The sequence below is a fragment of the Elaeis guineensis genome, chromosome 4, assembly GCF_000442705.2.
Source record: "Elaeis guineensis isolate ETL-2024a chromosome 4, EG11, whole genome shotgun sequence".
NCBI lineage: Eukaryota > Viridiplantae > Streptophyta > Magnoliopsida > Arecales > Arecaceae > Elaeis > Elaeis guineensis.
The window spans coordinates 22,563,294-22,580,686 of record NC_025996.2 but is presented as its reverse complement, the minus strand read 5'-3'; the positions used below and the strand labels follow the sequence as shown (position 1 = coordinate 22,580,686).

The following is a 17,393-nucleotide window of genomic DNA, read 5'->3' as shown; positions in this document are numbered from 1 at the left end:
CTATGGTCTATGGGACACCAAACATAGATTTGCTTAAGTTTATGCGCATGATGGTAGCATGCTAATTTTTTTTTATTTTATGTATTAGTCACATTGAAGGAACTAAACATTACTGGATTTTCGACGATGAAATATAACGGGTAACGTGGCTGAGAAGGTACATATAAGATATAAAATGGATCTTGTCCTGGAAAAAGACTTATTTGAGCAACTCAAAATGGACATCATAAATATGCAACATTGCTAAAATCTCCACCATCCAAGCGCTGAAAAGGAAGGTATGAGACACAAAATGGATCAAATTTACTTTATTTCCCAAAAAGAATTGCTTTGGATGAATTCCACATTTACATGATAGATATGCAAAATTATTACAATTTCCATCGTCCAGGCACCAGTATCTCTTTGTTAAATACCAAAATTGGTGCATATACAACTTGTTTTCTTACACTTGCATAATGAAAACAAAATGGATAGATACAATGATGGATGAATGCTAGGAAGCTAACCATAGTAAAAAGTGTGAGCAACTGAAAAACCAAGTTCACCAAAACGGGGAAAAAAAAGCTTCCGGTTATTGTTCTGGCTGGCATCCTTGACTGTGATGAGACTGTCCCCGAACATCTACGGAACAATGTTGACAGAAATCTGAGTGTATACATGGCCCAAATTTGGTCCATAAGACTGCCAATATCTGTACAAATTTCTCATGAATCATAGCCTCCAGTACATTTTCTTCTCAATCACTGATCCCAATTCCCGTGAGATGTTGTAGGCTGCACCAATGATGCATTTTCTGTATGAGAAATCTTCTGTTGTTCCATCGTTCCTCACCAAAACAAAACACCGTGACCCTGGATGCAATGGGCTATGTCCAATCTGTGAGTAGGAAAAGAGAGCTTTAACTCTGATCTTTTTGTGTTTCCTTGAAATCATAACATAATACAAAACTAGCGTAATGCCAAATATATAATATACTTTTATGAACAAAATAATACAATCAATCATCTCTACTATATAATGTGGAAGCCATGGAGGCCAGCATGCGCATGCTGGACTATGAGACCATCCAATGCTTATCACAAGGAGTTCAGCAAGACCCTAAAGCCTTTGTGCCTAAAAAATTAAAAACAGAAGACTTCAGGCGTGTGATGTCCCCCAAAACCATCTCCCTAGTATTGGTTTCTCAATTCTGCCTGTTTTTCTTCATGTATGGCAAAGATGCTCCATTTTTCTAGCAACCATAATTAGCAAACCATGTCCCAACCATTTGGGAGATTTAAAAATCACTTGTCAATCATACTATTGGGTGTGCTTCACATATTTCACAAGAAAGATTCCTTGGACACACGGAAGGACCTAAAATAGAGATCCTAAGCTTAGATTTAAGGCCAAAACAGAACAGGAAACAACTTCAGCTTCCATGCAGTTTCTTTCATTTGCCAGAAATGGAAGAGTTTAGGCTCAACCAAAGAGACCAGATTGATCCTGGTATCAACTCATGTTTGGTTTTACCAGTTTTTTTAGGCCTAGATTAACTGAAATTATTCAAACCTTGATCCCCACAACCAATGCAATTTGCAGAAACTGTGCAAGTGGTTAGGTGAGATCTACAGCTCTTGGGTTCCCAGTTACTTCCGCCAAATGAAGTCATTGGTCAAATAAAATGCCTAGTTGAGTGTTCTATAGTGTTATTCATCCATGCCGTTGAGATATATTGCAGGATCATCTCTTGAAGGGGCACAGGAATTGGTCAACTTGCAGCAGACTTTCTTACACAGATGCAACATGAGTGCAAGTCTTTTTACATTATAATATAAGATCCTTATAGTTGGATAAGCAAATGCTGAAATTACTTACTTTGTTTCCATTGACAACCTAGAGATATTCAACACAAGTATATTAAAATGAGGGGACTAGACATAAGGGTGCATAAGGTTAGCATGAATAAATATGAGGGGACTAGACACATGATTTTGTGGCATACATCTTGTATTTTGGTTGAAGAATAAAATACTTTTTCCTTGCAGTACACCGCAACAAGAACCTAGAAGAAGCAAGGTGAGGCATAGCAAAGACTTAGAAACTACAATTAGCTAGGATGATAAAGAGATTACTTAGTATATCAACAAAGCATCTAAGTCTGGAAGGTTCATCAAGCCCCAGCAAGACAAAAGAAGCAACCATGGCAGCGGAATGAGTAGAACTTAAATATAAGAAGGTGAACAGGAACCAGCTAGTTTTCTTTACCATGTTGCGTTCAAAGTCCGACTTGGCAGAGTTAAGATTAAAATATGCAACCCATAAATATCTTTAATCAAATAAATGTAGTATGATTCACAATAAGAAAAATATTATAACCACATCCATAATTTTAAGTGTATAACTGTATAATGAGCATCACTGTTCTTTCTAAACAAGAAATAATAGTTCATTATCAAAGCATAATTTTTATATTCCAAGGTAATAAAAATAAATATGAAACTGTTAATTTCTGTTAGATGCACATATTTCTCTTTTTGGTAAAAGATAATCACTTATCAAGATTCAAGAGTATGTCACTTACAATTATATCAAAATAGTTCCCTTAAGCCAATTAAAAACTTGAGTAACACGAAAACTACGTATGATAATATAATCAGTTTGCTAAACAAGAGAAAAATTTTGCTTATGGTTTGTCTTCTTTTTCCGTGCATCTCCTTAATTCCTAAAGCAATTTTCTTATTTCAACAAGTGATATTGCTCTAACCCATGGTTGATTATATTTTCTATGATGACACAAAACAGGTCAATGTTTCACACAATAATGTTGTCGTGAAGGTGGTGTTGCTATGGATGACAGACGATGGTGTTTTTGGAGTGAAAAGAGACCACTGGAAGAGATTGTGAAGGTTGAACTCAATGCAGTTCGGAAAGCCTGGTGTCAGGTGCCAGAAAACATTTTAAGGCTATTATGGCAGTGTCAAACATGTTGGAAGTATTTGTTAACAGGGTAAGATGCTACCATTTTGATTACAGGCAACTTTTCAGGGATATAGGTTGTCAAAATTCCTGATTTGGGAAGTCAAGGCATATAGGTACAGAAATAAGTGGTGAGATTGATATGCAAGCAAAAAAGGTTAGGAAGAACAAAGCAATGGATTTGGGCAATGGCAATTTCCAAGTGAGAAATTAATGTTTGTATTCGGATACCATGTAACCATTGTATGACTATTTCTAGTTCTTGGGATTATCTATCTAGAATTTAAAACGATTCCAAGAAGGATGATGATAGTTAATTTAATAATCGTAATCAAAATCAAATGCTTCACATTTCCATTTTCCAAGATGGCTTCAGTATGACAACACTGGTGGTCTAGTCTCTCCACCGGTCCACCCTTTTGCACATTAATGCATTAATGTGTTTTCTGTTCCACAACGACAGCCTATGAAGTTAAAATAAATAATAAAGCAACTAATTCTAGAACAAAAAAATATGAAACCCAACACTAAAAAGTAATCCTTGTATTACCTTAATTCCCTGAACTCCAGTTCCCATCTTTGCTTCTCTTTTGGGATGATAGGATAAAGCCTCCATAAGACATGATTTATCTGTCTCATTTAAGTATCCATTTATGGGGTACCTTCATACAGATTTAACTCCATCAGCACAAGTTTTAACATTTGAGAGCATAAAAATAGATAGCAACAAGGTAGAAGATTTTAAGAAAGATAAACATATGATGCATGACTACCTATTTTACAAAAACAAAAAGTGACAAAAACAGAATGGTTGCATGTTTATATGGCACATTGTGCAATAAGGTGCAGAACTAAAATAACTATTTCTCTATGAAGTTAGATTATGAGTGCTGACATTTAATTGCCAAATTTGTTTAGATGTCCTGGCATTATATAAAATTTCTCCACATTGCCAGGCAGAATGAGTCCATATGAAATATCTCTCATCTTAACCTCTCTGCTACTAGACGTTTGAATCATCAAAAACATTACTGCAGATAAAGTATAAAGTTGCTAGCGATTTGCTCGTGTGAAGTATAACCATACATGTCTACAGAAAAAAAAATTCTAGGTTGAGAATGTTTGATACCCCATTTCAGGATTAATTGTTGCCAAAGATCAATGATCTCAAATTTAAAATTTCATGTCTGCGATACCAGAAGAGAGCTGGTACAAGCCTACATTAAACACAAATCTCACTGAAGCTTTTTAACGTGTGCAAGATTGAAAGTCTCTTTAAACTCCACAAGCCAGTAGCCAATTATCCACCAAACCTATTGGGGTTTGAGAGTAGATGTGAGAAAAAGAGAGAGGCAAAAAAAGCCAAAGGTATAAAAAATTTCGATCTAGGAGAAGGAAAAAGCTCTTTACTTTCTTTAAAAAATGCAAATTGAGTACAACTTAAAGGTGAGTATTTTGCATCGCAAACCAAGGTCAAGTCCTTGCTATTAACCGGTTCTTTTGCTTGCTCCAAGTACACCATAGAATAAAGAATAGTGAAATCATAGAGGAAGATAGTCAATAAGTTATTCACATTTGTTGGTGAATTCCGTGCCCTTTCTTTTCTTAAATCTTTGTCATAGTTCAGCAGCCTTGAGTTCATGTTTAGTTGTGGCGGAATGCAGATTTCTAGAATTGAAATACTTGATAACAGAAGAGTGCACAATGCAGGAACCAAAAGCTTTTCAATGACCTGGATACTAAATCTTGTGAACAAATGGAGACCAAATTTGGATAACAAGAAATGAAATAAAGTAACCAGACAGTGAAAGAACATGAAAGCCAAACAGGGGGTTCTATCTAGGGCAATGAGGATTTTGTCCTTGCATGGATCATGGGAATGAAAAAGGAAGACGCATCCCAATGAAGCTTATATTTCCACCAAGGTTGGAGGACTTGGTACTGAAACCCATACTGGCCGGCCGGCAATACGGATCTGTACCAGACTGGACCAGTGCAAACCGACACAGAGGAGAAGGGAACTAGGAAGAGAAAAAGAAAGAAAGAGGGAGGGGGAGGGGACGAAAAGAAAAGGCCTTAGCTGGTCACCGTGGCCACCAGGCGCTGTAAGCATGAAACAGGGTGATCGCCCCTGTTTCATGATCGCCTTTATTTCATGGGATTTTTTTTAAAAATCCTCAAATAGTGAAGCCAGCAATGGGTCTACCGACTGTGCCGACTTCACTGGGCTTTTCAAAAGAACCCTCAAACAACAAGCCAACAATGAGTCCGTCGGCTACACTTGAACAGGGACAATCACCCCTATTTCGTGGCGCAGCTCCGCCTGCATATTTTCTACCGCTCGGTGGCCAAGGGGCCACTCGGAGCCCTCTAGCATCCTCTCTATCAGCTGTGCCTCCCTTCAATACCGTCACTCTCCCTTCCTCTTTCTCATTCAATTAAATGCCCTATCGAGCAACACTGAGCCCGGAGGCCTCCGCGGCCCTCCGGTGGCCTCAGCGGGCCACCACCAGCCTCTGCGGCATCATCCCCTATCTCCCTCCATTCATCTCTCTCATCCTCTCCCTCCGATGAGCCATTTTGCTTGATCGAACTATCTCGATTTGCCATCGGGACGGCTCGGAATGCCCAGAACCATCCGATTTGGAGACGGTTTGGCGATCCTTGATTTCCACCTAAGTTCCATTTTCTCCACGTTCTCTCAACTGTGAATCCAAAAAAGTTCTTAATGAAGGACCATGGGAGTGATGGGACAACGAAAAAGCTAAGCTAAATGACAGTAAAGAGGCCCTCATAAAATTGATTTGATGCTCTTCTCAACGATAGACATTCTGTGCCAACAATTCTTTGTGCTTGATATAACAATAATAAATATTTCGATTGCTATATGCTTCAACCTTTTAAAAGGTGGTGGCAATATGCATCATGTAGGCACATATATATAGTATTTTAAAATAGTTCTTCATACCACCCTATATTCAAACCACACCACGCCAATAACAAACCGATACTCAATACAAGGGGCATACCGAGTGTTAGTATCATGAATCAAACCATACTAACGCTATACTAGAAAGTATCGATATGAGTATCAAAACCGATATTGCAAATCATGATTCTGAATACCTAAAATAAATAAGATACATTCAATATGACATTGACAGCATTTTATAAATAATAACAATATTCATAAGCATAATATCCAACAATTAGTGCTTACTGCTTAAATACTTAATTTTTGGTAGCAATAATGACAACATAATTAATATATCGATACCATTAACATGCACATTTTTGGCCTATTCGAAACCCACATCCACCTGAACTATTAGCTTGAACTTGCAATTTTAGCATGAGACATGCATACGAGTGGCCAGATATGCAGTCCCATAATGTAAAATGTCCACATATCCAATCATACAATGATAAATAATAAGTAGGCTGCATATGTAATATGTGTACACAGTGTTAATCAAAGAACATTCGGTTCATATGTGGCCCAACTGCACATGGTAGCTGCATTTAGGTATATGATGTGGTCAGGAACTGCATCCATATGTCACTGCATTCATGACCTCATACATTGCCTTTTAAAACACTAATAGGCATGATTCATCCTATCGAGCCATACCACCCTACATGAGGCATACCATAGTAGTGAATGGTACTTCATACAAGAGGCATACAAAGTGTCAGTACCATGAATTGACCTGTACTAGCATGGTGCTGGTAGAGAACCAACCAGCATTGCAAACCATGCTGACAAGCTTAGGCTCATTCACCATTAATTCAGCATAACTTGATTATTTGATGTCTCCTCTTAGCAAAAGTTGGATGCTACGCTTGATTTTTCTTTTTTCCCCAAATTGGTATCCGACACCCTTAAATTGACTACTGCAATCTGGAATCGAACACCATGTGGAGATTGATTTGTCATACTTTCAAATAAAATTTTAAACAAAACACCAAATTTATCTCTATTATAGTCCCACTCTCAAACTTCTCACCTACTCCATGCCCTAACTGCTCCATTTAACCCTCCCCCTGGGAACTTGGAGGCTATTCCAGCTCTAATGCGGACACATGACATGATCATCCTCTTCTCCACCAGCAAAACATCTAATCCTGCCAGGACCATTTTAAGACTTTATTTCTTTACCCAAGACTCTCTTCTCCCTCTCAACTTACATTTAAGCTACTCTAGCAGTAGTTTGGCGTCACAGTCTCCAAAAGGAGCAGAGATAGGGGGTAGTGTTAAGGCAAGCAGAGAGGTGGATAAAGGGGAAATGCCTACATTTCTATTTTTGAACTTTTTCATTTACCTAGAGGAGCCTATTTCTAAGACATGGAAAACACCATGTAGCAAAGTAGGCATCACAATCTAGCTTTCCTCCTTTGATCTTGGCTGTAGGTATGCCTAGAAATGTAGCATCATATCAAGTAATTTGCCTTGATTACCTAAACACTTCAACCTAACAGATGCTTACATTTTCAGACATGAAAAAAGAAATCCCTTTAATAATCCTTTGTTACCATAATTGAAAGCAGATTCAATCTACTAAATTAGATTGGACCAGATTCAATATCCCCATCATTATTTTATTATAACATTTTCAGGGTATATATGCCAACCTTATTAACCTCCTAGATCTTTTCATATCCCTCCAATGTGGCCTTTGGCCATGTCATCTTGGGTTTAATAGTGTTTCCACATGATCTAAGCAATTTCGCATTCTGTCATCCTTCAATGTTGAATTGGCAATTCAATGACTTGGACTGATTTTGGTTGAATATCAGGCAGGTCTCCCCCTCCAGCTCTCTCTCTCTCCCTCCCAAAAACATAATAAAGGCACTTTGACTTTGGTCATTAAGTATGACTTCTTTATTTATCTAGAATTAAGATAAAACAAGCGGCACATGACCATGTGTTATAGTCCATATGCCTCCAAGTATACTTTCTTTCCACTACTAGTTTTATGTGCTACTTTGTGTACATCAGATTTTTAGAAGGCAACAAATTTATGTGAAGACCAAAAAAAGCCTTTAAGCCTTCCTCTTATTCATTCAATCTCGACTGGCATATGAAACTTTGACTCTAGCAATATAAGTGCTGCCAAAAACCAAGCACCCCTATTTGTGGAAACATTGTCATGCTACTATACATTGATGATGCCTAACAAAATCAGCATATATTTACATTATAGTCTCAGAAAAATATTAAGCACCTTCAGACATCAAGGTTGTGTCTTCATCAAGGCCATTATTAATGCTAAAGTAGAATAGCTTCAATCTTGATTTTTTCTCTCACTCATGGTGAGCTGCAGTAGAATTCTCTGTTATATTACAATTTGGCAACAAATCATATGCAATTCAACATCTTCTACAGCCTACCATACCCTATTATAGTTCTATGACTCATGCTCCCCATGTTGGAGGCTGTTGCCTTTTTGGATGTTAATGTGTTAGCGTCTAGCCCTATTATATCATGGGGTTTTATAACTCCATTTTAGTGATCAGTACATGCATCATGAAATCTTACTCCTAGAAGGGCAAGCTTAAAATAGACATAGAAACAAGCCACTTTAGGAAGAAAAGAGGCACTTTGAGAAGGAACAAAGACTAGAGCATTTTTCTCGCATAATAAGTTAATATGTTCTAACAAATAACATCTGTGATAGAATGACAAGACAGAACATGACCAATGAAATTGTAACCAGTTACAATATCAGTATCTACATATTTCACAAGAAGACAAGTAACTATAATAATTTTCTTTGATGGATCCACAAACACCCCCAACTTTTTCATAATGTGACAGATGAAGCCAGATTCGAAACAAACTGCAACTTCAAGAAGACAAAATAAGGCCTCAATCACTTAAGTTAATCGTCATAAATATAAGAAAAATGAACATCTTAGATTGTAGTATTATTTCTCTGTGGAGCACTTTCATTTTGCATATTTCAATTAAGTAAACATCTAACATTCTTTCTAGCATTCTATTTTTTGTAAATAACTGATTCATTCAATTCAATGAATAACAGCAAACCAAGTCCAATAGGAATAAAGACTTTGAATTAAGAAACCTGATAACATGAATTCCTTCTTTTGAAATCAAAAGAGGTGAGGCAGATGCTACTGTAATGCACTAAACATAGTTTCAAAGAACTGTCTAAAGTAAAAGAAAAACAGAAGGCAGTTAGTTATCAAAAGCTAACTTACTCGTGTAAAATTGTTCGCAAGTTAGAACACATATCCACGATATTAGCCCATGAACCAGCACTACTTAAAGCAGACCTTTTCTGAATCCCAAAGTTGTTTTTATGTCAGAATTAGAACCAGCATTGGAAGACACTAAATGGCCTTTGGATTGCCTTTCCCATTTGTTGACAGGATTTTCACATGGACATCCTTGCCCCATGCAAGCTTCATCAGAAATCAACTGGTCTATTGACTCTCCAGTAGAAGCATCAGCATTGGATAGAATTCTTTTGTGTTTCCATTTGGTGGAGACATTTTTATCACCATGTCTGCATAATTTATTGTCATCTTGCCAAGGCTTCTCAACTTTAAAGTTCATCAACGTTTTATATATATTCTCGTTCTTTTGGGAATTATGCACCTGCAAAAGAATCAGAAACACTAAGATGCCATCTAGCAAAATAGATATTGCTATCAATGTAAAAAATTATTTGATACAGAAATCAAGCAGAAAGCGAGAAATCCAAAAAATATTACAGATTACACACAAACTGTGATCTGGGGCATTCAAATATCCAGGTTATGCAACATAAATCTAGCCAGCAACTTTTAGGTCATCAATAAATTTTTGGAACATATCCTAACAGGCTATCAAGCTGTCATAAGTGGAAATGGAAATGACACTGTTATGAAACTCAGTGATCCTACTGAAGGATCCCCAATGTGGAATGGATAGGCAGCAATCCTAGTTGCATTGATTATTGGATCACTGAATTGCATGCAAATGATCCAACCTAAATCTTAGAAATCCAATTTACACACTCAGTAAAGCTTTTAAGTGGAGTCAACTCAGTCAAGTTCCCAAAATCAGCCATATGGATGTGTTACATCTATATTGCGAGTACTTATGCTTATCTAACAATTATTAGTTATTTCTTTGATAGTTTTCAACAACTATATTAGAAGACAAGTTGATGGGTAGACAGACCAAACTTATCAGTGAAAAATTTAAGATAATCGAAATGGGGAGCTTATAAACTTATAAACAAGTTTAAAATAACCACACAGATAGGAATATTACAGATGAGGAAGAAAACATGTTTTGAATTTCATTAGGCAATTACTGACAAACTTATAAACCTCCCACTCTTTTGTAATGCAGTCTGAAGACAAGCTATTAAAATAACTGCAATAATGGATAAATCCTAAACAATAATCAATTCATTTATTAGGATCAAAATCTCTATTACAACAAATGTTTGATTTTATGCAGCAAAGAAGTGTTCCTGAAGACATTTTGACAAATATTTCAAAGATCAGAATAGCATTAGTTTTTAATGTAAGGACTTCACTGAAGTCGACTTAATTTACAACCAGACTTACAATGATGAAAGAAAACTAACAGAAAATGTATGCTATCTCAGGAGCTATCATCTAGTTTCATTTTTAATATGAAGGGTTGCAGCATAAAATAAGTTTAACTTGACATCATTATTACAAGAGCTTTTCCTACATTCTACACAATATCATATTTAATGCATCACTATGATAGCATGGAAGAAAATTCCTGAGCTGATCACTAGCATAGCCAACATAATCACATATATTGGTAGAGTTCAACAGATTTAGGGTTAGAACTGGATTGATATAAAAATAGACCAAGTAATAAATGGTCATATATCACAAGCGAAGAAGTCACGTGTAACCATTACATCTATTACAATTTTGCCTAGCCATATGTGTAACACTTCTGTATGATGATATCCATACAAGGGACAGGTTCAATTAAATCAAAATGTATCTAACTTGTGAGTTCCTAGACAGTCACATGTTACGCAATGCATTGGCAGAAGCTCATGCCATCACATGGCTATATCATGATACACTGATTGAAAGCACTACCATATGGCATAATGTGCCAGTGTTGCATGTGGAAGGTGCATTGGCATGGCAGCTGTCTTGCCAATTGACCATTGTAAACAGAACAATAATCTATGTGCAATAAGATCAATCACAATCATCCATCCTGCACAGTCAGAAAACAAAAGGCTAAAATAAACCACATCCCCAATGACAAGTGCTTTGACAAGCCATAATTTTGCAAGTCACAATATCGTCAAAATTCATCCTGCATGCCTCATGAAGTCCTTCTGTAGAGTTCTTATCTTGTTTACTTGAAAGACTAGATGCTCAGTATTATTGATCAATTGTATAGGATTTATTTTAAATTAACAATTTAATTTCGAAATGGTAATGCCATTTTCTCGCATCTATTTAACCATCTCAATTAATTATAGCATTTTAGTAGGCACACAGAAAGTCCTGAATTCTTGCACTGGGATAATAATCTATGATGAATGGAAATGATAGATTTACACACTATTCATCTTTGAAACAGAATGCCATACTCACTTATGCCACTTCATAAGTAATGAGCAGTATATGACTAGCACCATAAATACCTTTCCCGAATATATGATTTCAAAAGGTCCTCCAGTCCCGATTGGAGCTTCTTTGCCCCAAGCCATTGCATCTAATGTACCACAAAGGTGATCCACAGAACCCTGCTTAGCAGCATTGATAAATCCGTTGCCTGGATTCTGCAAAGACTCCCAACAATGTGATGAATGATGTTGAAAAGTAGTTGAATATGAGATATAGAATGTGATAACTTCAACTAATACTCACAGATAAACAAGCTAGAGTAAATGGAGATGAGATGGATGCTTGATCTCTTTGCTTTTTAAGTCCTTTGGTGCTTAATCCATGAAATTCACCAGTCACTGAAAGGCAATCTGCAGCCATAAGCAAATGTTCTTCATGCATACACCTCCCTATATCAGATGTTGCCGACTTCAAGTACTGCAAGTTGGTGTCATATAATGAAAACATTCGCTTAGTTAAGCAAAACAAGTTTTTGAAAAGAAAACAAATGTCAAGCTACTTACTTTTAGAAAGTATTTCCATGCAGCATCTATCCCATAAATGCTAAAAATATCATACATGCTGTTTGGATGACTTTGTTCCCAATCAATCAAATCCATTATTGGAATACAAGCATTTTGAAGGGCGCTCCAGAACTTTCCAGGCAAACATTTCTCAGACATGGTAACTCTCAGAAAAAGTCCATCAAGCGAATCACGCTGAATATCACACAGTATTTCCACCTTCTTGAATTCCCAAAATCCTGGAAATCACTCTCCCACCCAAAAAAGAAAAAAACAAAAATGAATATATAAATTTCAAAAGAAGATAACAAAAACAGCATGCAAATCAAGAAGATTAAATCGAAATGGATTTTATAACATGAATTCTAACAGAAGAAAATTTGAAATTCACTATAAGCAATACCTTAAGTTTAAATTTTATAAATTATATGAAGCAAGAGTCCAAAAAAAAAGTGTAATAATCAAACAACATTGCAACTCATTGACCCACTTGCAGCCAAATGGAACTTTTAACCTAACATCTAAAAAACACTTATGGAGGTGTTGCACCAGCCACCAAGTGCGAATCATGAAGTTAATATGATGACTTACAACTTGAATGGCATGATCAAAGTTTAGTATTTTGCATTGAGGGTACTAAAAAAGTGGACAGGGAAGCTGTCAAGCAATTAGGATTACAAGTACTAGAAGAATTTGTAAAAGCATTGAATCATGCATGATCATGATAATTAAACTTAGATTGAGCCACAATTGATGTCCAAGCAAGATGCTTATTTGAAGGATCAGTGGATGCATTAGGAAAAAATGCAGGTGACTAGGTGAGATTGAGTGCATTTTGAACTTTATCGGCGCCAAATTCTAGGAATTCAACTACTAATCAGAGGCTACAAGGCCCTGCCCATATGTACATCATCTAAATTCAAACAATGAACAATATAAAGTAAAAACAAATTTACAATATACTAGAGATTGCAAGACAAAACAATGATGTTTCTAAATAGAAACAGCTTAGAGAGTTATAGATATCTAATAACTGACTTTAAAATTATTAATCCCATGGTTGAGAACCAAGGTTTTTAAATACCAGTACCGAACCATATATAGGGGTGAAAGGGACAAGATAATATCTGTCCGGATCTATTTTTGCATCCAAATATATCAGGATATGGTTGAAATTTGAGTATCCAACTAATATCTGTATCCATATCCATATCCTCCAAAGAGAAATGGATATGAATATGGATAGACAATTAGTAATCCATATCCGAATATCCGATTCTTTTGTAACCATATTTAATTTTATATAGCACTCAAGAACTTTTAAAAAAAGCATACAACCACATTAACATACTATTCATTTGATTTACCATCCACTTAATGATATCTTTGATTTTGTGGTCAAAAAAAAATTAATTATCTGATTTATGTCCATATTTATATACATACTTTCAATATCCGATTTGTATTGTATCTGTTTAAAACAAATATGGATATAAATATATCAATATCCGATCCAGTTTCAACCCTAACCGTATATCATTTTCCATAAGAACAATATGGTGTCATACGGTTCTGGTACCTACAGTATGTAATTGAAACTAACAACATCAAAAAAAAAAAGGTCTATATTGATCGACATGGTCGATATGGTGCCATTGGTATTAAACGATATGGACAAGTACAACCAGCATTTATTGCTACAAAGTACAAACTTTTTTCAATGTCTTTAGTTCTGCACTAACAACAGTTTCTTATTGGAACAATATGCTACCATGGTACCATTCTGGTAGTTCATGAATCTATGGCGATAATATTTAAAAAAAAAAGTAACAAAATGTTTTTGCACTTGGGAAAAAAAAAAGTGCCTATAAGTGGGTTTGCTATACTGGTGCATACCACCCCATACTGCACCAACACCGTATCACATTGGTACCAAATCCACACTCAGCATAAAAATATACCGATGTCGGTATAATGAATCGATCTGTAATGATACTATACATATGATAACATGGTCCAATTGGACCAGATGCACGAATTAAAAAAAAAAAAAAAAAGAAAACAAAACACAGAAACGAAGACTCCTGATGGGAGTCATCTTCATCATCGAATCTGGTTAAAAACCAGACACCTAAGGGCAACCAAAAACCCTGGGGAGTCTTCTATAAATCTCTCCCTCCCCCTCCAAAGCAATCCACGATGAAGCCGCCCTCCTCTCTCCTTCCTCTTTTTTCTTTGTTTTGCCGATTTTCTAGCATTGTGCCGACGGAAATTAGAGTCGGAAACGTCGCCGGAGTGCGAGGTAAACCCTGACCCTTCTTCCTCTCTTTCTTCCCTTCTTCCCATGCCTTTGCACACAGCCGTCAGCTATCGGATTCACCGAAAAATCCACCAAAAGCGAAGCCCTTTTTTCCCCTGATTTGACTGAGTTTTCTTCCTTTTTCCTACCAGCACCACCATCACCCTTGGTGCCATACCCCTGGATCACGACCCCTGACCTCCCTGCCATCTTTTCCCAAGGTCATGGCCATCGATGATTGACCAATGATCAAAGAAAACATCAAAAAAAAGCAGATCCCCTGTTTTTCGAAATATTTTCCCATGACTCCTGCCGTTCGGCCCTTGCCGCTAGCCGTCCCTTGCTCCATCGCCACTGGCCGCCTGTGTCGCCACCCATTACCACCGCCCACTGCTGATCTTCCAGCCATGAAGCACCACCCCTTTTGCCCCCTGTTCAGCCAAGAAAGAAGAAAAGAAAGGAAAAAAAAAGAGAGAAAAAGGTTCTCTCTTATATCTCTAGAGTTTCTCTCTCTATCCCCTCTATGTCTATCTAATCCAGACCCTAGTATAAACCTAAGATGATCTTTTCAAAAAATCCAAAATCGCTTTGATATACATGCAATAGATCAGATCCCAGCATGATCTTTGCCAGAAATTCATAGCATCTGATCACTGTTGACCCCTACTGAGTCATCCTGATACGACACCTGATGATCTCAATCATGATTTTCTCTTTTGAGAGATATAAAAATTCTCTCCACTTTCTCTCTCTACTTTTTCTCTATAGAAAGACATACATTAGGATAGAGTTTCGAGTTGACCTCGATAAGACAACCTCGAATCGCTTTGATACCCAGACAACAGATTGACCATCCAAACAACAATTCTCTTTCCTTATGATTTAATTTTATTGCATTCATCGAATAAAAATTGATCATATTTTTGATATTTTAAATAAGATTAACAAATTTATCTAACGAAATCTGAAGATTTAGGGCGAACGAGGTAAGATCTTTCGCTGCTTATTTATTTTCAAATTATCAAGTTTTCTATGCATATGATCTGTTTTACTATGACAAGTGATTTCATGAATATGTTTTATAAAAATAGCGTATTTATGAAGCATGAATTTTATAATTTTTTCACTTATGTATACATGTTTTAAAAAAAAAAGATATAGAGATTTCAAAACCTCTCATGTACCTATGAACGAATCGTTATGAGAAGTCGGCATTCGGAGCTAGTGGCGGGTATAAAGTTGACATACGAAATAAGAACTCTGTTGATTAAGAATACTGATCTTGTCACAGATATAAAGTGACCATAGTACGAGTATCTAAGCAATATTTTGAAATATGATAAAAACTTATAAATCATCATATTTATGAAATGTTCATGATTTATGCATGTATGATTATCTTTATGACTCTTTTATTATATGCTTTATGAAATACTTAATTTTTTAATATTGTTATTTTCTAAATGTTGCATGATGATGGAAAAACTTATGCTTGATCCGATAAGCATAGTTTTATTTATTGAGCTAGTGTATAGCTTATACCTCTTTACTTTTCTTTTCCTTTACAGAGGAATAACGTTAGAAACGACGAAGGATCCAAGCTTGAAAATCTGTGTAGCAAAGTTGGAAATTTTGTAGCGAAACTTAGTTATCTAATAATCATGGACTTGTAGTTAACTTGTTATAAATTTGAGACAGGTTTGATATTTGATTTTGGATTTAGATCTCTGAACCAATCTTGGTTTATTCACCTTGATGAATGATCGAATTGAATCTTTTATCATATTTCAATTATGATGAATTTTAGTTGATTATGATTGATTGGCTTAATGTTATCGAGCGCAGCATCCCTTGGTAGCATAATCGTATTATATTTCAGATTTGAGGCGTGATAGGCGCAACATGCTATTTGTATGGCTACCAAAACTATTATCGCAAACATTGCCTATAAGCAAAACAAGATAGAATAACATAATGGAAGAAAGCATGATATAAATATTCTAATGAGGAGTGCTTTATTATATGACTAGAAACAAAGGCTTATAAAAGAATAATTACACTTGAAGAGGACCACCTTGTTTAGGCACGCAAATATAAACAAGTCCAGAGAAGCATTTGCTAAGAGTTACAAAAAGCCAAAGGTTCAATGAGATATAAATAATGCGATATCAAAAAATCTATCACCAAAAATCACCATGAAAAATATCAAGTTTAGGGCATCAAAACTAAACTTTTCCCCTGTAAACAAAACCTAGCATTCTATACAACACATAAAATGGGATGTGCACCTCAATGTTTCCAACGCATGGCCTTTGTCGTAAGTTGTAATAGCTAACAAGACTACTATCACAAATCTTGCAATGCAATCTTGCACCTCTAGTACTTTTAAATATCAAGCATTAAGCGCCGCCCCCCCCCGCCCCCCCCCCAAAAAAAAAAAAAAACACCCTCGCACTATTTCATAGTGCTGGAAAGTCATAGAACCCATGCTGCAATTATAACACTTATTGTCTTATCCCTCGAGCTAAGCATTCCATGCATCATACAACCTGATGTAGGACCACTTAGGCTTGCCCTGCATTGCAAGAGGACCTAGCGATAAGACAATTTAGGGTGTACTGTAGTTTTATTGCTTGCTATCCAAAGTCCCGAGAATAGGACAACAAATAATAGAACTGAATTTATCAGCAAGTGGTAGCGCAAAAAAACTATTTCTGGGTTTTTGAATGAGTAGCTGGTAGGAAAAAGAAACACAAAAAATGCAAAGTTTAGTTCAAAGGCCCGATGTAGATTTTAAAACAGATTACAGTAATATTGAGCTTAGAAATTTGCAGAATGCAGCAAAACACCAAAAGAGGAACCAATATAAATCTTAGAATAAACAAATATGATATGTTAATCAAATAAATCATAATATCGATATGCATAATTTGCTGAAAGAAATATGATATAAAATTAAGCAGCATCCATAGTCAATAATAAAT

General features: G+C 36.1%; 1 protein-coding gene across 1 annotated transcript in view; it reads right to left on the bottom strand.

Annotated features, from left to right (window-relative positions):
• Window positions 1–541: 541 nt before the first annotated feature.
• LOC105043379 (DNA-directed RNA polymerase IV subunit 1) overlaps window positions 542–17,393 on the bottom strand; it is a 42,398-nt gene continuing 25,546 nt past the window's right edge. The window contains 7 exon segments of the mRNA XM_019850036.3: window positions 542–879; window positions 3,512–3,623; window positions 9,184–9,278; window positions 9,281–9,583; window positions 11,625–11,762; window positions 11,851–12,024; window positions 12,111–12,349. Coding sequence (XP_019705595.2) covers window positions 715–879; window positions 3,512–3,623; window positions 9,184–9,278; window positions 9,281–9,583; window positions 11,625–11,762; window positions 11,851–12,024; window positions 12,111–12,349 — 1,226 coding nt within the window. The 3' untranslated portion in view covers window positions 542–714.